Source organism: Pleurodeles waltl, chromosome 4_2 (genome assembly GCF_031143425.1).
Source record: "Pleurodeles waltl isolate 20211129_DDA chromosome 4_2, aPleWal1.hap1.20221129, whole genome shotgun sequence".
In the NCBI taxonomy this organism is placed as follows: Eukaryota; Metazoa; Chordata; class Amphibia; order Caudata; family Salamandridae; genus Pleurodeles; species Pleurodeles waltl.
Genome location: NC_090443.1, coordinates 511746989 through 511769837, shown reverse-complemented (window position 1 = coordinate 511769837; position 22849 = coordinate 511746989). Strand labels below are relative to the sequence as shown.

The 22849-nt window shown below is 48.1% G+C and overlaps 1 protein-coding gene across 1 annotated transcript in view; it reads left to right on the top strand.

The window, feature by feature from the left end:
* Positions 1–22849, top strand: part of PRG4 (proteoglycan 4) — a 99679-nt gene that overhangs the window by 49024 nt on the left and 27806 nt on the right. The window contains exons 5-6 of the mRNA XM_069232005.1: positions 7844–8044; positions 19580–19705. Coding sequence (XP_069088106.1) covers positions 7844–8044; positions 19580–19705 — 327 coding nt within the window. The remainder of the gene's footprint in view (positions 1–7843; positions 8045–19579; positions 19706–22849) is intronic.

The window sequence follows — 22849 nt, the reverse complement described above, 5'->3', positions numbered from 1 at the left end:
ATGATGCAGGATTTAAAATGGAGTCCTATGGATACTGGGGCACTCTGAATCAGGCCTGCTTGCAGGTAAGTACCTGTGCCTTAGGAGGGCAAACCTGGGGATTTTAGGTGAGCACTGAGGGGGCCACAGGTTGGCACCAAACACACACCCTCAGAGGCACAGGGGGGGCCAGGTGCAGGGTGCAAACTTAGCGTCGGGCTCCCAATGCTTTTCAATAGGGGGACCCGTGGGGTCACAAAGATGCTGCAGGCTTGGTCCAGGGTGTCGGTTCCAGAAAAACACAGGCTTGACAAGGAGACAGGCTGCCTGCTGAACGTTGCTGGACTGGTGGTCAGATTTCCGAAGGCAAGGGGGCTGCGGTGGAGGGGTACCTTTAGGCATCTGGAAACTTCGTCCTGTTCTCTTGGTCAGAGGGGTCCTCGGGATTTAGGCTGCAGGCGTCGTCCTGTTGGACAGGAGGGGTCCCCCCAGGGTGGACACTAGGTCAGAATCACCTGGGGACTAGCTCTAGTCAGTTGGGCCACCTGGACACGGGTCGTGGGCATGGGGCGCAGAGTGGGCAGGACTCGTGGATCTGGGGCGGTTCTGGGGTCCTTTGCTGGAGTTTTTTTCTTGTCAGGGCTGCTGTCCACAGGAGATCTTGGTCCTCTAGGGTGCAGGCAGTCCTCATGAGGGTTTTAAGAGGTTGCTGGTCCTGCAGGATGCGTCCCCTTTTCATAGCAGGGCATTAGAAGTTGGAGACAGGCCTGTGGGCCTGGGGTCAAGACAGTTGGTGTCTTCAGTCTTCTCTGCTGGGGGTCAGCTTACCAGCCTTTGTTCTTTCTTCTTGAAGCCCCCAGGAATCTGATGAGCTAGGTTCAGGGGAGCCCTTAAATCCTAGATTTAGGGGTGCTACGGAGGACAAAGGGCAGCAGCCAATGGCTACTGTCCCTGAAGTTGACTACACCCTTCCGGTGTCCTCTCCCTTTGGGGAGGGGGGCACAGACCTAACCCTATTGGTCCCTGTCCTCCAAACCAAGATGGAGGATATTGCAAGGAGGAGGTCACTTCAGCTCTGTACACCTTAGGGGTGGTCTTACCTGAAGTGGTCACTCCTGCTTGTTTTTCCTAACTTTCTGCCAAAAGTAGGACTTTGTCTGGGGAGCGGGCATCTCCACTAGCTGGAGTGCCCTGGGGCACTGTAACAAAAGGACTGAGCCTTTGAGTCGCAACGTTAGGTGTTACAGTTCCTGCAGGGGGGAGGTGTGAAGCACCTCCACCCAGTGTAGGCTTTGGTTCTCGCCTTAGAGAACACAAAGGCTCTCACCACATGTGGTGAGAAACTTGTCTAGAAGTGGCAGGCTGGAACAGACCATCAGTCCTGCAGTAGAAGGTTGGCGAAAATACAGGGGGCATCTCTAAGATGCCCTCTGGGTGCATTTTTCAATAAATCCAACACTGGCATCAGTGTGGGTTTATTATACTGATTAGTTTGATACCAAACTTCTCAGACTTCAGTGAAGCTATTATGGAGCTGTGGAGTTTGTAACAACACACTCCCAGCCCATATACTAAGTATGGCCACACTGCACTTACAATGTCTAAGAATGGACTTAGCCACTGTAGGGGCATATTACTCATGCATCTATGCCCTCACCTGTGGTATAGTGCACCCTGTCTTAGGGCTGTAAGGCCTGCTAGAGGGGTGGACTTACCTATGCCACAGGCAGTGGTTTGTGGGCATGGCACCCTGAGAGGGGTGCCATGTCAACTTTGTCTTTTTCCCCCCACCAGCACACACAAGCTGCAAGCTGCAACGGCAGCGTGCATGTGCTTGGTGAGGGGTCTCTCAGGGTGGCAAAATACATGCTGCAGACCTTGGGGACCTTACCGGACCACAGGGCCCTTGTTACCATGGGCACCTTTTACAAGGGACTTAACTGTGTGCCAGGGGTGTACCAATTGTGGAAGCAATGGTAAATTTTTAATGAAAGAACACTGGTGCTGGGTCCTGGTTAGCTAGATCCCAGCACACACTTAGTCAAGTCAGCATCAATATCAGGAAAAAGGTTGGGGGATAACCATGCCATTTCCTACGTGCCTGTAGAAAACTCCCCTGATACAGGCAATGCGATAGGGGGAAAGTGCCTTTTGTATCCCTCCCTAGCCATGTGTATACCGATAAGTGTGCAGGCCTGCATGCTCAGTCAGTATTGCAGCACTTGACTTCCTTGCCATGGTGCTTCCTTTATGCATTCGAAAACAAAGAGGAAAACACTTGAGAGCATTCACTGTTCATGCAAAGTGTTGTCCATTTGCCTGCGATAAATTAGTTTGTAAACAATTTGAAAAAATACATACGTTGCCAGACCACTGGAAACTCACATCTTGCCTTTTTTATCCAAAATGTTGTGTTGAAAAATCGAATTTTCTATGTAGTCAGAACATTAATTTTCCATTTTAATTCCGACAGGAAAATTTGCTGTCTGATATAGAACAAGTGGCTGAATGGAATTACGCCAAATTCATCAGAAAATTTGAATTTTACTCAGAAAGTGTGCTTTTCATCATATGAAAAAATTATGTTCCGTAGTTTGCAAAATTTGCATATAAAAAGGTGTGGTCATGAAGGGATTAATTGTCTAGAAAAGTTAGTGATATCTGTACTGTTATATATCACGAGAGTCACATAGTACTGAAAATGTAAAATATAATTGAATATCATTGATTAAGGGAGCCTTTTTTTCTGTGAGCCAATGGGAAACTGTGGGAACCTGGATAGTACTGTGGTATCTTGAAATCTTATTGCGCAGTGGCAATATCTCAGCAAAATAGTATGGTGGCCATTACAGAATCAACATGTCCTAAAAAACTGTAACAAAAAAAATATAATGAGCAGGGTAAGGTTACCCCGGCCGCCCTGGCTTTTGTGGTAGGGACCAGAGATAAAAAGAAAGAAAAAGAAAAGTAAAAAAGAAAGCGTGTGGGTACCTGTAAAGAAAAAGAGATACGGCAATGTTGCACATCACCCCCCTTCTCTATACTGGAGGGGGCCCATACCACCCGCGACCAGAAGCTAGTATTACAATTGTTACTGTGGTTGTTGTCTTCTCCTGTTTTTATACCTGCATGGTTATTTCTTGTGCATCAGATTACGTGTGAAACCCTGTATGATATTGTCCTTTAATGTTTAGCTACATGATAGGGTTTTCTACACCAAGCTCAGCATTTTTATTGCATAAAACATGTACCAACACCAAAGATATGATTATTCTTTTCTATATTGCTTAGAGTCTGTGTACAGGGATGTAAGAACCACTGTTTATTACATATTGTAGTATGACTTCAACTTGAAAATGCTAATAAAGAGATTAAAAAAATACTTTGGTTAGTTTCCAAGACCTTAAGTTATATTAGAAGACAAACCCAGACAAAGAGTGAAAAAAACAAAGGGGCTAAAGTGACGTTATAGTTAGGGGGTGGAATGAGCTAATAGGGGCTGGGTGCTTGGCCTGAATGATGGTCCAACTATCAAATTTAGGTGCTTGTATTACTCTTGTCTTTCAACAGCTTATTTTTTTAATTATGTCATTAGTAGTATCATCAATATTGTTCTTCGAATGTAATCCACTATGTCAATATTGGTGTCATTTAACATATTATGAGTAAAGTAATATGACAGGTAATAAGCAGTGTGAAATGAGGGGAGCTAATTATAGTTAATTGACTAAGCAGTAACTGTTGTACTTAACTGGTTTTGGGATTTAACATTAGCTCATGTCTCATTCCAGCACCCACAAGTGGGGTCACTTAAGCCTTTAATTTTTTACAGTGACTATACATATATATATTTATTTATTTATTTTCACTGGAAAAAAACAAAGGTTACAGGGATGTTATAGTTAGGAAATAGAATTAAGCCATAGAAATTTCCCTTAAAAAACCCTAGAGGTTACAAGGACATTATATTTAGGATCCCATTTTAAACGTACAAAACTATAGAAATTCACTGGTTATAGTGAGAGTTATATCAAGTAACTATAACTCGTGCCATAAGGTAACTGTAACTCGCGCCCCGGCCAGGCACAGTTTTTTCATCAAAAGGTTTACTGCAAATATTACAATATTATCAATGATGTTATGAAAGATGTCATGAGTGACGTAGCTTGTGGGTCAATTAGCATATATATGTGTTGTGTGTGTGTGCAATTAGCATATATATTACTAGTGGCCGTCGCCACTAGGTAGTTAGGACCTAGTTTCTATAGAAAAAGCAGTTTTTTGCTTGCATATATCTTTGACGTGGCTTGATGCATCTTCACGAAATTTTTTCCCAAAACATTTGAAAGTCACGTGAGTTGCTGTCTGGGAAATTTGGGGTGAGCTGTCAAGCAGGGCCAAAATAAAGAGGGGGTGAAATTTAGAGCTTTTTCAATGTTAATTCCCAGAGGAAAAACTGAACAGTGACAGCGCAAAAACCACTGGATGGAATTACACCAAATTTAGCAGAAAGATAGCTCTTGGTCCAGAAAGAGCTAATTTTGTTATTTGGTGTAAATCCATTCAGTAGTTTTTGAGAAATGTAAAAAAATCCTAATTTGTATATATAGGGACGTGAAGGATTCACAGCCCCTCCCAATCTCGTGCAGAGATCTGATTGGCTAATACCACTTCAAAAACAGTGTCTTCTATTGTTTATGTGGGCGGACCATGTGGCCCCCCGCTGCCCTTAGGACCGCCACCTCCCCAGGGCTGTTATGATATGCAAGGGGTCACCACCTCCCCAAGGCATTTAAGAAATATCACCCCAGGAACCAACATCCCCTGGGCCAGATCTTTAATAAAGAAAAAAAAAGCGGGTCCCCCTCCCCCCAAACCCTAGGGACCACCACCCAAGGGCATCTATGTGCATATGTGCAAAGAGGCTGTGGTCCCGTGCTCCGGTGCCCACCACCCGAGGCTATACTCTTGGAGCTTCTGGTGGCCCTGGGTACTGCCACCCTCCAGGGCCAGATCCTGCTATGTCTCGGGGGTGCCCACCCCAGGACATAGCTGTTTGCTGTGGCTTGGCTGCTTTGCTGCAGCTGCAGCCAAGCCACAGCAAACACTGCTGTTTGACAGTGGGACCTTTAAAGCAGGTCTCACTGTCAAACAGCAGAGCTTTCATCTCTGTCCCATGCATGCATGCAGAGAACAGAGATGAAATGCTTCGTAATGCTGAAGCAATGGCACTGCAGGGGAAGCCCTAAGGCTTCCCCTTCAGTGTCAGGTACTCCATAAAGGGCATTTTATTATAAAGAAAAAATAATACAAATCATTAAATAAAGAAAAAATATGGAGGGACCACATGGAGGGACCACAAGGGGGGCCTTGAGGGCTCCCTTGCGGTACCAGAAAGCCCATAACAGGCTAAAAATTTGAAAGAAAAAAAATCCCCCGCAGCTCAGTGTGACATTCACATTGAGCTCTGGGTGTTCAAGTCCAGCTAGACTCATTTAATTTTTTTTTTATTTAAATACATTTTTTGTTATTTAAAATAAATAAAAATAAATATTTAAAATTTAGCACAAATATCTAATTCTAACTAAATAAGATATGAAAGCCTAAAAAACTCTTTCCCTCTCACTTTCTTTCGCTTTCTATCCTTCAATTAATGTCTCCCACTCATACACACACACACCCACTCACACCATCATGCACCCACTCACAGACCTGTGCACACACTGATGTACACCCTGTTAACACCAGACAGACAATCTGACAACCACTCTCACCCTAGATACACCCTCTCACATCTATTCTCACACCCAGAGAGGCCGCGGCCAACTCGCAGCATGCATGGCCAAAGACCTGTGTACAGCATGGGGTGGAGTGGTTAGGGGGAGTTGGATGCAGGCCAGGTCTTGGGGGCAACCTCCCTTGTGCACGGGTGAAGGCTGTGCATGGTTCAAGTTTGGGTGCTTATAGGGGGATGGCCTCAGGGCCTGGCCTGTAGCCAACTACAGCTGCGCACGACCGAAGGCCGTCTGCAGCGATGGTTGGATTAACATATAGTAACGACAATTACTATATGTTAAAAACCATAGAAATTCACTGAAAAAAACAAAGGTTACAGGGACGTTATAGTTAGGACATAGATTTTTTTTAAACAGAAATTTTCTGAAAAAAACAATGGTTGGAGGGGCGTAATAATTAGGCTCACATTTCACATGCCTGCTAATTACCCCACAAATTACGGCACTCGACATCTTTGATAACATGCTTGACAATATCAATGCAATCTTTGCAGTAAAACAAATTAGGGAAAAAAACTGTGCATGGTGAGGGCGTGAGTTATATTACTTTAGGGCATAAGTTATAGTTATTGAGGTAACTATAACTGATGAATTTCTATGGTTTTGTACGCTTGAAATGTGAGCCTAACTATAACGTCCCTCTAACCTTTGTTTTTTCCAGTGGGGAAAAAAAAAAGATTATATATATATATATATATATATATATATATATATATAGACACATATTCACTGTAAAAGTAAAGGTATATACAGTGGCGAAAGCCAGATATATCTAGCAGAAATGTCAGGTTTTAAAAATAATTGAGAAAGCAGATTTCCTTCAGAATGAGGAATGTCAAACAACATTGTCAATTGTAATAAAAAGAAGCATTGGCAAGACAAATAGGTCTCTCCTTTGGTACCTATTGACTTTGCTAGTGTTTTTTAGCACTGCTGTGCAGCATGGCTACAGAAGAAAAAAGAGATGAAAATTAGGCTATGACGTGGATTCCCATGTCATTTTGCATGTGCATGCACACAGGTTTGGGTGCCTACAAAATGACACAGGCAATTATTTGTCTTTTTATTTGCTCATCAGAGTTAAAGAAAAGGGGCGGGCCGGCGCATGAGGACATCAAAAAAATGATAATAAAAAAAAGAAAACATACCTTTTTTCCATGCCGCTCCATCCTCTCTGCTCTGCTCCGTCATTACAGGCACAGGCTTCCAGCCTGCACTGCATCCAATCCTACCGCTGCTTTCATGCTGCTGACAGCATGAAAGCAACAGTAGGATTGGGTGGAGCGCCCAGCCAGGGCCGTCCGAGGCAGAGTGGGAGCCTCTGCCTGCTCTCTTCAATCTGGACTGCGTTGTCGGGTTAAACAGAGCCTACTGTGCACATATGTTTGGCCGGCCTGAGACGGCCAGCCAAACATACATGCTTACTGAGGTGGAGTGCTGTGCTCTCCCCCTCTGTCCCAATCACGCTCGTTGCACCATATGATTTAATATATAAAAACATAATAAGCAGAGTTTATTATGTTTTTACTATAAAAGTTTTGCAGCTGCTGCTACTGCTACTGCTGGCAGGGGGTGACGCTCCTCCATCATAGTGGAGGATTCGCCCCTGATCACAGCAGAGGAAAAGGAAACAGGCTAGTGAGTGCAACACAGCATGGAGGGAGGAAGAAGAGGCCACCAGGGAGACACCTGGATAGCACATGCACTATGATGGAGTGCCTAAGACAAAAGAAAAAAGTTCGTCTGTAGCGTGAACAGTGAGAGGACACAAGTAAATTGGCAATGCATCCTGGAAGGGACAGACACGAGATGTACAAGGCAAGCCACTGAATAAGAAATACGTAAAATTAAAGTGACAGTAAAGCCAATCAGTGGTAAGTTATGGGCCGGCAGCAAGCCTTCTATGTTCTTAGTAAACCCACAATATGTCTTTAGAAAGCAGACAGCTGTGTTGCCTTTTAGGCTTGATCTAAAAAGCAGTACTCGTATCAAATTGCATAGCTCTTCATGCACAAGTATTTCTTTACAAATAGAGCAGATCATATAAGTAGAATATTTTACATTTCCAGGTGGCACAGTTCAGCAATACACTTACAAGCAAGAACCAACTAAGAAATGTGAGCGAGCAACACGCCCGAAGCTGCACTATCCAGTTTACACCCACAGAAATCAGAATGGGAGATATCGCACTGTCCGAGACCTCTTTACACGAAGGATAGTGGAAAAGCGGATATACACCAACGCACGAAATAGACATATAATTCAACCAGGTAAAGGTGTATTTTTTCATTATTCATCAACAAATTGGAAAGGGGGGGTACTTTGAGATAGTTTCCTTATTGGTAGACAATGTATTAAATCAAGAAACGTGGCTCTTTAACTTTTCCCCTTCAGTGTTGCGTAAAAGATGTGTATTTTAACTGAGGTTACTTTAATCCGTCAATTCATCAAGCCATGTTTTCTAATACAAGAGAAAGAAACCGGTGATTAAATCTTCGTTGAATGGAGCAGGAAATGTTGGAATAAAAGCATGCAGATAAGTTTCAAACTGTGAGATTCTCAAAAGCATTTATACGTACAATTATACAATTAAATCACTCCTAAACGCCTTTGTGAATAGGCCCTGAAATGTGTAATACGTAAAACATTGTTACACGAGTACTACTTTATGTACTCCGAATTTTCTCTATAGATAGGCCCTGGCGGCTTCCTGGCCAAACAGAAGGCGTTTTCCGCCCCCTTCCGCAATAATCCACCCACTCGACCTTTCACTGCGTTTTGGAGTCTAGGCTAGACCTGCGTGCAATGTACCCTTCCTCCAGCATTTTCTCTACAGCGTAGGAACTCCTCACGTCATGTCCTGTCCTGTTTCAGATTACTTGAAAGACATACTTTATCTTAACACGTGGCACTCGTTTAATGTGCTTGCAGTGCAATTAACACCGTGTCTCATAGATGGAAGCCCTGCTACCCTGCATTCATTCCTGTGTGTTTATGAGCCCAGTTTTCCCATAATAGTGGGGTGGGGTTGATAGGAGTGGAGTAGGGTGGACGGATAGACTGGGTTGGATTGGAGTGTGGTGGATTGGAGTAGGTAGGGTAGATTGGGGTGGGGTGGATTGAAGTGGGAGGATGGATTTGAGTGGGGGGATTGGACTGCGATAGAGAGGATGGATTAAAGTAGAGTGTGGTGTATTGGAGTGAGGGGGTAGATTGGAATGGCGTGGAGTGGAATGGGATGAATTCAAGTGGGGTATGATGGACTGGAATGGGGTGTATTGCATTGAGATGGGGTGGATTGGAGTGTGATGGGGTGGGGTGGATAGATTGGACTAATGTGTAGTGGGCTGAACTTGTGAGGGGTGGATTGGAGTGGGGTGGGCTGGCTGGATTGGATTGGAGTGCAATGGATTGGGATGGGTGGATAGATTAGGGTAAAGTGGGGTGGATTGGGTAGTTTGAAGTAGGGTGGGCTGGGGTGGTTTTGATTGAAATAGGTTAAGGTGGACTGGAGGGGGTTGGGTGGATCACCTTTGACCCTGTCACCAGGGAGGTCGCTCCACCCATCTGCCACGCAGCCCCCTGTGGGTTGAACCTCCGTTGCCGCCTTTTGCCTCCGTTGCCGCTTTTGCTCCCTTTTTTCTGTACCCCTGCGCTTGGCTTCTGTGCCACTTCGTTTTTTCATTCTGTGCCCCTGTGTTTTGCTTTCTGTACCCCTGTGCTCTGTTGTCCCTCTCCCGCCGTCTTTTCCCGCCGTTTTTTCCCCGGGTTTTTCCCTCGCCGCTGAGCCCTTGCTGCCCCGCCCCCTTCACTCCCATTGGCCGCCCGCTCCTACCTCCCAGCTGCTCCTCCCTCCCTCTGCCCTCATATGGAGGCCGCGAAGCGGTGGTAGAGACCGACCTTTGACCCTGTCACCAGGCAGGTCGCTCCCCCCATCTGCCACGCAGCCCCCTGTGGGTTGAACCTCCGTTGCCGCTTTTGCCGCCTGACTACTCGCTCCCTTTTTTCTGTACCCCTGCGCTTGGCTTCTGTGCCACTTCGTTTTTTCATTCTGTGCCCCTGTGTTTTGCTTTCTGTACCCCTGTGCTCTGTTGTCCCCCTCCCGCCGTCTTTTCCCCGGGTTTTTCCCTCGCCGCTGAGCCCCTGCTGCCCCGCCCCTTCACCCCGATTGGCCGCCCCGCTCCCACCTCCCAGCTGCTCCTCCCTCCCTCTGCCCTCATATGGAGGTCGCGAAGTAGCCACGGGCAACGGGCGCGATTAAGGCAAGCCAGTCTGTGCCCGTCCGCACCTGGACCGCACCCAGCACCAGAACCCCTGGAACCCGCACCCCGCAACGCCAAACTGCACTACGACGCAAGCACCCTCCACGCACTCAACACCAGACGAGACCACCCCTGCTACCAGGCCACCCCGAAACGCACCCAGGGGCCTTTCACCTGCCGGAACTGCAGATTCACCAGCATCCAACCCTCCACACCACCAGCCAGAGAACCCAACCACCTCCGCTGCATCCTCCTCAACACCCGCTCCGCTCGCAAGCACTCCATCGAACTTTGGGACCTCCTAGACTCCACCGCCCCGACGTCGCCTTCCTGACGGAGACCTGGCTGAACGCCACCTCAGCACCAGACATCGCCATAGCTATCCCACAGGGCTACAAGATCTCCCGCAGAGACCGCACCAACGGAGTGGGAGGAGGAATCGCCATCATCCACAAAGACTCCATCAAAATCTCAATGAACACCGATGACACCCTCACCACCGCCGAGCACATGCACTTCCAGATCCACACCGACCCCAACACCACCCTCAGAGGAACTCATCTACAGACCTCCCGGACCCCGCCCACAGTTCAGTGACCTCATCGCCGACCTCATCAGCACCCACGTCTCCTTCAACCACACCACCGAACCACACTGGACCGACCACAGATGCGTCCACTTCACCTTCAGAAAACCCACCACACACCACCGCACCCAACAGCTACCACGCTGCTGCTGGGGCAAGGTCACAGACGACCAACTGACTACCGCCCTCGCCCTGAGACCACCCACTGACCCCACCGACCCAGACACCGCCGCGACCAACCTCACACAGTGGATCAACGACTGCGCCAACACCCTCGCCCCTCTCAAGACCTCTACAACCAACCACACCAACAAGAAAGCCGCCTGGTTCACCGAGGACCTCCAGATCTCCAAGCACACCTGTCGGAAGCTGGAGAAGAAATGGCTCCACGACCGAACACCAGACAACCACACAGCCCTCAAGAGCGCCACCCGCAGACACCACCAACTCATCAGGACCGCCAAGAAGACCGCCTTCAAGGACCGCCTAGACAACAACGCACACAACACCAAAGAGCTCTTCAGCATCGTGAAAGAACTCTCCAACCCCAGCTCCATCACCAACGACATCCCGCCATCTCAAGACCTGTGCGACTCCCTGGCCACCTTCTTCCACCGCAAGATCACCGACATCCACGGCAGCTTCAACCCCGACCCCCCCGCACCCACCACCGAGTCCACCACCCCTGCGACTACCACTCGCAGCAGTCGCCTGACCGTCTGGTCCAGCGTCAGCAATGAAGACACCATCAAAACCATGAACTCCATCCACTCCGGATCCCCATCGGACTCCTGCCCTCACCACGTCTTCAACAAAGACAGCGCAGCCATCGCGCCCCACCTCCGGAAAACAATCAACTGTTCCTTCGAGACAGCAACCTTCCCAGAAAGCTGGAAGCACGCCGAGATAAACGCCCTTCTGAAGAAGCCCAAGGCGGACCCCAAGGACCTCAAGAACTTCCGGCCCATCTCCCTGCTCCCTTTCCCGGCAAAAGTGACCGAGAAGATTGTCAACAAACAGCTGACCCGCTACCTCGAAGTCAACAACATCCTGGACCCTTCCCAATCCGGTTTTCGCAGTAACCACAGCACCGAGACCGCCCTCATCGCCGCCACTGACGACATCCGGACCCTGATGGACAAAGGAGAAACAGCCGCCCTCATCCTCCTGGACCTATCAGCAGCCTTTGACACGGTCTGCCACCGCACCCTATCAGCACGCCTCCATGACGCCGGTATCCAAGAGAAGGCCCTGGCCTGGACCACATCCTTCCTCTCCGGCAGAACCCAGAGCGTCCGCCTCCCACCCTTCCGCTCCAAAACCACCAAGATCATCTGCGGCGTCCCACAGGGATCCTCCCTCAGCCCGACACTGTTCAATATCTACATGGCCCCCCTCGCCCACGTCGCACGACAACACAACCTCAACATCATCTCCTACGCCGACGACACCCAGCTGATCATATCCCTCACCGAAGATCCACACACCGTCAAAGCTAACCTCCACCAAGGAATGAAGGCCGTAGCCGACTGGATGAAGGACAGCAGACTGAAGCTGAACTCAGACAAGACGGAGGTCCTCATTCTCGGACCCACCCCATCAGCCTGGGACGACTCTTGGTGGCCCACGTCACTAGGCACAGCCCTGGAACCCACGGACCACACAACCTGGGGGTCATCCTTGACTCCACTCTCTCCATGACCAGGCAAGTCAACGCCGTCTCCACGTCCTGCTTCAACACCCTCCGTATGCTATGCAGGATCTTCAAATGGATCCCCCTCGACACAAGAAAAACCGTTATCCAGGCCCTCATCACCAACAGACTCGACTACGGGAACACCCTCTACTCAGGAACTACAAACAAGCTCCTGAGACGACTCCAACGCAAACAGAATGCCTCGGCCCGACTCATCCTCAATGTCCCCCGCCGCAGCCACATCACACTCCACCTGAGAGGCCTGCACTGGCTCCCCGTCAACAAAAGGATCACCTTCAAGCTCCTGATCCACACACACAAAGCATTGCACAACACCGGACCCACCTACCTCAACAACCGACTCAGCTTCCACACCCCCACCCGAAGCCTCCGCTCAGCCAACCTCACCCTCGCCACAGTCCCCCGCATCCGAAAAACCACAGCCGCCGGCAGATCCTTCTCCTACCTCGCCGCCAAGACCTGGAACACTCTCCCCACCACCCTACGACAGACCCAGGACCTTCTGGCTTTCAGAAGACTCCTCAAGATCTGGCTCTTCGACCAGTAGCACCCCCTCCCCAGCACCATGAGACCCTCGCGGGTATGTAGCACGCTTTACAAATGCAGTGATTGATCAGATTGGGGTGATATTGGATTGGATTGGGGTGGGGTGGACTGGAGTGGGGCGGATTGCATTGAGGTTAGATGGATCGGATTGGCCTGGGGTGGATTGGAGTGGTGTGTATTTGATCGGGGTGGTGTAGAGTAGATTATAGTGGAGTAGATTAGATTGAGTGGGGTGGATTGGACTGGGGTGGACTGGATAAGATTGGGATGGGGTGGGTGTAGGAAGTTGGCTCTGTATGTGCTATTTCAAAGTAAGGAATAGCATGCACAGAGTCCAAGGGTTCCCCTTAGAGGTAAAATAGTGGTAAAAATAGATAATACTAATGCTCTATTTTGTGGTAGTGTGGTCGAGCAGTAGGCTTATCCAAGGAGTAGTGTTAAGCATTTGTTGTACATACACATAGACAATAAATGAGGTACACACACTCAGAGACAAATCCAGCCAATAGGTTTTGTTATAGAAAAATATCTTTTCTTAGTTTATTTTAAGAACCACAGGTTCAAATTCTACATGTAATATCTCATTCGAAAGGTATTGCAGGTAAGTACTTTAGGAACTTCAAATCATCAAAATTGCATGTATACTTTTCAAGTTATTCACAAATAGCTGTTTTAAAAGTAGACACTTAGTGCAATTTTCACAGTTCCTAGGGGAGGTAAGTATTTGTTAGGTTAACCAGGTAAGTAAGACACTTACAGGGCTTAGTTCTTGGTCCAAGGTAGCCCACCGTTGGGGGTTCAGAGCAACCCCAAAGTCACCACACCAGCAGCTCAGGGCCGGTCAGGTGCAGAGTTCAAAGTGGTGCCCAAAACACATAGGCTAGAATGGAGAGAAGGGGGTGCCCCGGTTCCGGTCTGCTTGCAGGTAAGTACCCGCGTCTTCGGAGGGCAGACCAGGGGGGTTTTGTAGGGCACCGGGGGGGACACAAGTCCACACAGAAATTTCACCCTCAGCAGCGCGGGGGCGGCCGGGTGCAGTGTCGAAACAGGCGTCGGGTTCGCAATGTTAGTCTATGAGAGATCTCGGGATCTCTTCAGCGCTGCAGGCAGGCAAGGGGGGGGTTCCTCGGGGAAACCTCCACTTGGGCAAGGGAGAGGGACTCCTGGGGGTCACTTCTCCAGTGAAAGTCCGGTCCTTCAGGTCCTGGGGGCTGCGGGTGCAGGGTCTCTCCCAGGCGTCGGGACTTTAGGTTCAAAGAGTCGCGGTCAGGGGAAGCCTCGGGATTCCCTCTGCAGGCGGCGCTGTGGGGGCTCAGGGGGGACAGGTTTTGGTACTCACAGTATCAGAGTAGTCCTGGGGTCCCTCCTGAGGTGTTGGATCGCCACCAGCCGAGTCGGGGTCGCCGGGTGCAGTGTTGCAAGTCTCACGCTTCTTGCGGGGAGCTTGCAGGGTTCTTTAAAGCTGCTGGAAACGAAGTTGCAGCTTTTCTTGGAGCAGGTCCGCTGTCCTCGGGAGTTTCTTGTCTTTTCGAAGCAGGGGCAGTCCTCAGAGGATGTCGAGGTCGCTGGTCCCTTTGGAAGGCGTCGCTGGAGCAGGATCTTTGGAAGGCAGGAGACAGGCCGGTGAGTTTCTGGAGCCAAGGCAGTCGTCGTCTTCTGGTCTTCCGCTGCAGGGGTTTTCAGCTAGGCAGTCCTTCTTCTTGTAGTTGCAGGAATCTAATTTTCTAGGGTTCAGGGTAGCCCTTAAATACTAAATTTAAGGGCGTGTTTAGGTCTGGGGGGTTAGTAGCCAATGGCTACTAGCCCTGAGGGTGGGTACACCCTCGTTGTGCCTCCTCCCAAGGGGAGGGGGTCACAATCCTAACCCTATTGGGGGAATCCTCCATCTGCAAGATGGAGGATTTCTAAAAGTTAGAGTCACCTCAGCTCAGGACACCTTAGGGGCTGTCCTGACTGGCCAGTGACTCCTCCTTGTTTTTCTCATTATTTTCTCCGGCCTTGCCGCCAAAAGTGGGGCCTGGCCGGAGGGGGCGGGCAACTCCACTAGCTGGAGTGTCCTGCTGGGTTGGCACAAAGGAGGTGAGCTTTTGAGGCTCACCGCCAGGTGTGACAATTCCTGCCTGGGAGAGGTGTTAGCATCTCCACCCAGTGCAGGCTTTGTTACTGGCCTCAGAGTGACAAAGGCACTCTCCCCATGGGGCCAGCAACATGTCTCGGTTTGTGGCAGGCTGCTAAAACTAGTCAGCCTACACAGATAGTCGGTTAAGTTTCAGGGGGCACCTCTAAGGTGCCCTCTGTGGTGTATTTTTCAATAAAATGTACACTGGCTTCAGTGTGCATTTATTGTGCTGAGAAGTTTGATACCAAACTTCCCAGTTTTCAGTATAGCCATTATGGTGCTGTGGAGTTCGTGTTTGACAGACTCCCAGACCATATACTCTTATGGCTACCCTGCACTTACAATGTCTAAGGTTTTGTTTAGACACTGTAGGGGTACCATGCTCATGCACTGGTACCCTCACCCATGGTATAGTGCACCCTGCCTTAGGGCTGTAAGGCCTGCTAGAGGGGTGTCTTACCTATACTGCATAGGCAGTGAGAGGCTGGCATGGCACCCTGAGGGGAGTGCCATGTCGACTTACTCGTTTTGTCCTCACTAGCACACACAAGCTGGCAAGCAGGGTGTCTGTGCTGAGTGAGAGGTCTCCAGGGTGGCATAAGACATGCTGCAGCCCTTAGAGACCTTCCTTGGCATCAGGGCCCTTGGTACTAGAAGTACCAGTTACAAGGGACTTATCTGGATGCCAGGGTCTGCCAATTGTGGATACAAAAGTACAGGTTAGGGAAAGAACACTGGTGCTGGGGCCTGGTTAGCAGGCCTCAGCACACTTTCAATTGTAAACATAGCATCAGCAAAGGCAAAAAGTCAGGGGGCAACCATGCCAAGGAGGCATTTCCTTACAGTGGGGTAGATTGGATTGTGGTGGAGTGGGTTGGAGTGGGGTGGAGTGGATTGTGGCAGATGGACTGGAGTGGGATGGATTGTGGTGGGGTGGATTGGATTGAAGTGAGGTAGATTAAGGTGGTTTGGAGTGGGGCAGGGCAGATCATTGTGGATTGGAGTGGGGTGGACTGGGGTGATGTGGGTTGATTAGAATGGAGCAGAGTGAGTTTGGAGTGGGGGGGATGGAGCGGGTGGGTGGATTGGAGTATGAAGAGTTGGGTTGAGTGGGGGTGGGTTGGATTGGAGTAGGGTGAGTTGGATTGGGGTGGGATGATTGGATTTGGGTGGGATGGATTAGAGTGGGGTGGAATGGAATGATGGGTGAATCAGACTAGAGTAGGGCGGATTGAATTGGAGTGGGGTGGATTGGACTGGAGTGGGGTGAGGTGTATTGTTCGGAGTGGGGTAGATTGGACTGTGCCGGATTGGATTGGCGTGGGGTGGATGGATTGGATTGAAGTGCAGTGTACTGAATTTGGGTGGGATGGGTTGGTGGATTGGAGTGGGGTGGATGGAGTAGGGTAGGCTGGCTAAATTGGATTGGAGTGCAATGGACAGAACTGGGATTGGGTGGGATATATTGGTAGATTAGAGTGGGATGGATTGGAGTGGAGTGGGTAGATTGGAGTAGGGTGGATTGGAGTGGGGTGGTTTGAATTGAAATGGGATGAGGTGCATTGAAGTTAGGGGGATTGAATTGGCGTGGGGTGGATTGGAGTTGTGTGGATTTGAGTGGGTGGACTGGAATGGGGTGTACCGGATTGGGGTGGTAGAGGGTGGATTGTAGTGGGTTTAATTGGATTGAGTGGGGTGGCTTAGGGTGGGTGGGTTGGGTGTGATGGGTTGGATTGGGTGGACTGGATAGGAAGGGGTGGATTGGGATGGGGTGGAATGAATTGGGGTGGAGTGGATTGTGGTTTATTTGACTGCAGTGGGATATATTGGAGTGTGGTGGATTGGATTGGTGTGGGGTGGAATGGATTGGAGAGGGTGAACTGGAGTGAAGTGGGGTAGATTAAGGTGGTTTGGAGTGGTGCAGGGTGGATTATTGTGGATTGTATTTGAGTGGGGTGGGGTAGGGTGGTGTGGGTGGACTGGAATGGAGTAGAGTGGGTTTGATTGGGGTGGGGTGGATTGGATTTAGTATGGTGAGTTGGATTAAAGTAGGGTGGGTTGGATAGAGTGGAGTGGGATGGACTGCAGTGGGGTGAATTGGACTGGAGTAGGATGGATTGGACTGGAGTGGATTGGAGTGTAGTGGGGTGGATTGGGGTGAGGTTGATTGGAATGGGGTAGATTGGATTGATGTGGGGTGGATTGGAGTGGGGTGAATTTAGAATGAGTGGGGTGGATTGGACTGGGATGGGGTGAGATGCATTGGAGTGGGGCAGATTGTTTTGGATTGGAGTGGGGAAGGGTGGAGTGGTGCAGGTTGGAGTGGGGCAGGTTGTTTTGAATGTAGGTGGGGCAGAGTGAAATGGACTGGAGTGGGGCAGGTTTGTTTTGGATTGAAGTGGGGCAGATTGTATTGGATTAGAGTAGGCAAATTGTTTTGGATTGGAGTGAGGCAGTTTGTTTTGGACTGGAATAGGACAGACTGGAGTAGGGAAGATTGTTTTGGATTGGAATGGGCGGAGTGGGGTGCACTGGAGGGGGGGCATGGAGTGGGGTGGATTGGGTTGTGCGGGGTGGATTGGAAAGGAGTGGGGTGGATTGGAAAGGAGTGGGGTGGACTGGACTGTGGTGGACTGTGGTGAATTGGGATGAAGTGGGGTGGATTGGATTGGGGTGAGGTGGGGTGGATTGAAGAGGGCCAGAAGGGAGTCGGTGGATTGGAGTGGGACATAATGTTTTGGAGTGGAGTGGGGCAAACTGCACTTGGGCAGATTGGAGAGCAGTAGATTGTTTTGGATTGGAGTGGGACATATGGGAGTGGGCAGATTGTTTTGGATGATAGTGGGGAAGATTGAAGTCAGGTGGATTGGAGTGAGGCATATTGTTTTAGATTGCAGTGGGGCATATTGTTTTGGATTGAGGTGGGGCAGACAGTTTTGGATTGGGGCAGAATGGAGTGGGGCAGATTGTTTTATATTGAAGCAGATTGGAGCGGGGTAGATAGGAGTGGGTATATTATTTTGGATTGGAGTGGGGCATATGGTTTTAGATTAAAGTTGGGTAGATTGTTTTGGATTGGAGTATAATGTTTTGGATTGGAGCAGATTGTTTTAGAGTGGTGCAGATTTTTTGGATTAGAGTGGGGTGAAATGGAATGGTGCAGATTAGATTAAAGTGAGGTGGGTTGGACTAGATTAGGGTGAGTGGTTTGGATTGGAGTGAGGTTGACTGGTTGGGGTAGAGTGGGATGGGCTGGGGTAGATTGTAGTGGGGTGGATTGGGGTGTACTGCACGATTATGTGTTAAAGCATCATTTCATAAATAATATACGTCGCACTACAATATTTCGAACAAGAAAATCTTCATCTTTTGAGAAGAGCGCTCATGAGCAAAATAAAACATGAGTGGAAAGTGAGAAAAGACGACTTGGCAAAATAAAAGAAAGTTGGCTATTAAAAAACAGGAAACTTTGCAATTTTGGTTTTCGTGCTGGGCACGTTTTTGCCAGTCACAAGCTTTCTGTTTGCAGGGCACTAGAGATTAAAAAAGAACAAAATAGTACCTTGATCACGTCTGGAGCAGCGGACAGACACTGATTAAGTTGAATAAATCAGTGCTGGTCCCTGCACCACAGAGAGGAATGGAAATTATGCCAGTCCTGAAGTGGACACATTATGAGGCTGTAAAGCAGAGGGGCATGCAAGCCAACAAATGGTGAGCTTGCATGCCGGTCTCCAAGCCCTTTACTGTACACAACAGTGTCTCGCAAGCGAGCCGCATTTGCTAGTGCATGCATTCACAGGCTCAACCCTGAAAAAAAAAAGCATCCAAGAGCCCTTTTTACCCATACAGACATCTCATACTCTCTGCCACTTTATTGAAGGCAGAAGGCCAAAGCGTTTTTTAAACCATCACAAGATGTCTGCCCAGGTGTGAGTATGAGTACACATCCATATGTGACTGCCATCTTGAAACAGTTTTTCTTATGCTTTATGAAAATTCATTTGAGGATGGCTGCTTTACATATGGGACAGCCAACTTTGAAAGTTTTCTTAAACCATAAGAAAGGGCTTTAATTCTGGAATCATTTTTCTTTTGCTTGAAATAAATAATATTAAAAGACGGTCACTGCTTATGTGTGTACGCTCACAGAAACCATTTTGGAATGATTTTTCCTTTCTTGAAAAAAAAAAATACCTAGAGATGGCCACGGAATCAGTCAACACATGCAACCTGGTCATCCAAGGAAAAGAAATTAGTGCTAATAGATTTCAGGGGCAAGACCTACTGCCGCTGTCAATGCTTCTTTGTTTTAGACGTCATTGTATGGAGACGCTGTCTCCTCATCCCTCATCTTTCCCCCCAAAACAGCCAATATTCAATCCTTCCCAAAAGTATCACGGTTTGCTCAAAGTAACTCACCTTATGTCTCAGATGCTCTGATCTAAAAGAGGTGTTCTGAGGTGCAGTGGTTTGTCCAGGTTAATCGTGGCTTTTCACACAGGTCAAGGAGGAGACCATTCCATTTTACATATATATTACGGACCCTTCTAAATCATATTTTGTTTTCAACAGGTGTTTTACATTCAGAAGTTTCGGTCCGTGAAACCTGGAGAGGGATTCCGAGCAACATCATTTCCGCAGTGTCGCTACCTAATTCCCAGAAGCCAGATGGATACGATTATTTTGTCTTTTCGAAAGGTAAGCGAAGGTTGGTGTAGGAAAGATTAGTCTAATAAACAAAACCGACCTTGCCTGCTTATATATTTTCTTGTCCAAACTTTGTATAAATTAAGTGTGGGGATGCTAGATTAAAGCTGCTCTTAGTGCAAAAACATCACAGATGTACCTTCTGTTATTAACAATTACAAATCGCAAAGCTACAAATCAGCACTTGGAGAATACATAGAAATGAGTAGAACGTAACATTACTACGCTGGGGCAAGTACGTTTTGACAGTGGTTTGATAGCTAGGGTGCTTTGTAATGTTACCGTTACATGTGGTGAGTGTTCCACAACACAGTGCCTGCCATCCAGAATCTAAAGACCAAGTTACTTATCTTTGATAGAGCTTTTTTTGGTGGATACTCTGTCTAACCGCAGATTCCTCACCTTTGAATATCCCTCAGTTGCCAGACTGGATCTAAGAGATTTTTTGCTGCAATGCTCGACGTGCCACTATGTGACTTCATGCAGCTCTGCGCTGACTCCATAGTGCCCTGGATGGGACAAATCAGAGCTATATATATATATATAAAAGTAACACATGCATGCTGACGTCAGTTTCTTATCTTTTGTGATGAATACTAATTTGGGATCTTTTTAAATGTTACAAAGAAGCCACTCCACAGAACAGGGAGGCGTAATGGGAGTGAGGAATCTGTGGTTAGAAAGTGTTACAGAAGTAAAAACTTATTCTGATGGATACCTCTCATCACAGATTCCTCACCTAATAGATACCAAAGCAGTACTTTTTCAAGGTGAAGGGTTTGTGGCGTGGGCTCACACCAAAAAAGTCTAGCAGAACTGAGCTGGTAAAGTGGCCTTCCACTGGCTATTGAGGCAGTAGTGCTTTGTGAAAATATGCAGATATGCCCATGTCACAGCCAAGCAGATGTCAAGGAGAGACACCCCTTGTATTATTAACTCAGTGGTAGTGGCCTTGGTAGAATGAGCTCTCAGATATTCTGGGGAGCTGCTTCTCGACAGGTTCTTTAATACAGTGGATCCACATCGATAAGGTCCTCTTCCTCACAGCCTTCCCATCTTTGTTACAGCTAACCCCACAAAAAGTTGATAATCTACTCCATTGTTCTTGGTACAATCGATGTAAACATTTAAAGCCCAGTTGGGGTCCAACCAATGGAGCCTCTTCTCTTTCGAGGGGTGAGGAGGTGCGAAAATGCTAGTAGAGTGATATATTGCCCAAAGTGTAGGGAGGCACAAATTCTGAGTTCTCGGTGCCAAGTTGTCAGTGAAAAACATGGTGTAGGGCTGTTGCAGTGAAAGTGTCTGCAGTTCACTCACACAACAACCAACAATTAGAAGGAGGAAGACACTCTAAGGTGAAGAGACATGGTAAGCAGCTATGCACAAGCTCAAAAAGCATACACATGAGGAAAGTTAAGACCAAGTTAAGGTAACACTGTGGCCTCATAAACAGTTTGGTAGGGGAAGGTGTGTCAAACATTTTAAAAAACAACTTCATAAGAGGTAATTTAAGCAAGGACGACTCGTCCAACAAATGTAGAAGGGCCTGACAACCTTTTCAGAGCCCACTGCAAAACCCTGCTGGGGTAACAAAAACAAAAGGATGCCAGAAAGCTTCGCCTGAAGGGGGTCAGCTCATGGCTCAGGATCTCCAGGTGCCACACTCTCGTACCCCAATCCAGAGTCATAAGAATGACTTGGGCACAGTCATTCTTGATCTTCTTCAGACTCTAGGCAGGGGCAGCAGCGGTTGGAAGGAGTAAAGGAGTTCCTTGTTTGATTCCAGTCAGAATGCATCCCCTAACTAGTGTTCTTGCAGAATCTCTATCAAGCAAATTCTTTGAAACTATGGGTTAAACAGAGGTAAAAAGATCTAGCAAAGAATTGTCCCCATTGGTGGAAGATGCTCTGTGCCATCTTGAGATGTAGACTCCACTCAATCTGCCAGGTGACGTCTGCTGAGTTAATCCACTCTAGTATTTAGGGACCATGCTAGGTGGTTGATTACCTAAAAGATGACCTGGTGGCTCTAGCCACCCCCAGAGGACAAAGCCTCCTGCGACAGGACCCTTGTTGCAGTACATGCCGGTGGTGCTATCCATGAGCACCTGACCAAATGTGAGCATTGGGAATTTGCCCATTCGCAAGAAGACCTTCAGGGTTCAGAGGTCCAAGGTAAGCCTGAGGCCCTCATTCTTTTTCATAACGAAGGACTGGTGTGGGAAACAACCACTGCCTTTTTCCAGGTCTGGTACACTCTTTATGAAACGCTTAGCGAGCAACAGATTTTCTTCCTGTAGTAGGATCAACAGCTGCTTTTCTGAGAATTGTACCTCTGTTGGATGCATATGGTGGGAGATTTAAAAAGGTAGTGCTCAGCTTGCTTGTGCAATTTGTAAGACCCGCTGGTTGGATGTGATTTATTGCTAATTAGAAGGATGGGCCGGATTCTGCCTCTGACTGGGTGAGCGAGTATGCACCACAAAGGCCAAACTAAAGTGTTTTGCTGGCTGTTCTAGCAGAGGAAAAAAGAGTTAGAGGACAAATAACAGCACAGGCCTGTATGTTGTATCAGATGGTATGAAGGCTGTCCCTCCTATTCACCATCCCTTTGGAATAGCCCTTACATTTCCTGAGCTGGTTTGGAAATTGTTTAGCAAAGGCCAATAGACTCAAGGAGGAATATATTGTAGCGCTTCTGTCTTTAAGGCATTCCAAAGAAAGGTCAGGCTTCTCTCAAAAAAGGCAAGACCCATCAAAAGACATGTCCATTAACAAAGTCTGTACATTGCCGAAAACCCAGTGTACCTCATCCTTACAGACCCACAAGGACAACATATGTACTGACTGCCCTACCAAGGCAATCTGTAGAATCCAGACCAGTGCAGATAACATGCTTGGCCTCAACCTGCGTATCACGTATCCTCCCAGCTAAGGTCCTCTGAGACTGTATGCAACATCTCACTGGTCAGGTCCCAAATAGCGTATGTGTCTTGATCAAAAAGAAAGGGCCTAGTTTACGGATCCTAGTGCCAAACTGACAAAAGAAAACATGTGTTTGCTGTATGAAATTGGATTATTTGAGGTTGCTAACTACACGTTTCAAGGAACAGTCGTTGTCAGGGTGAACCTTCA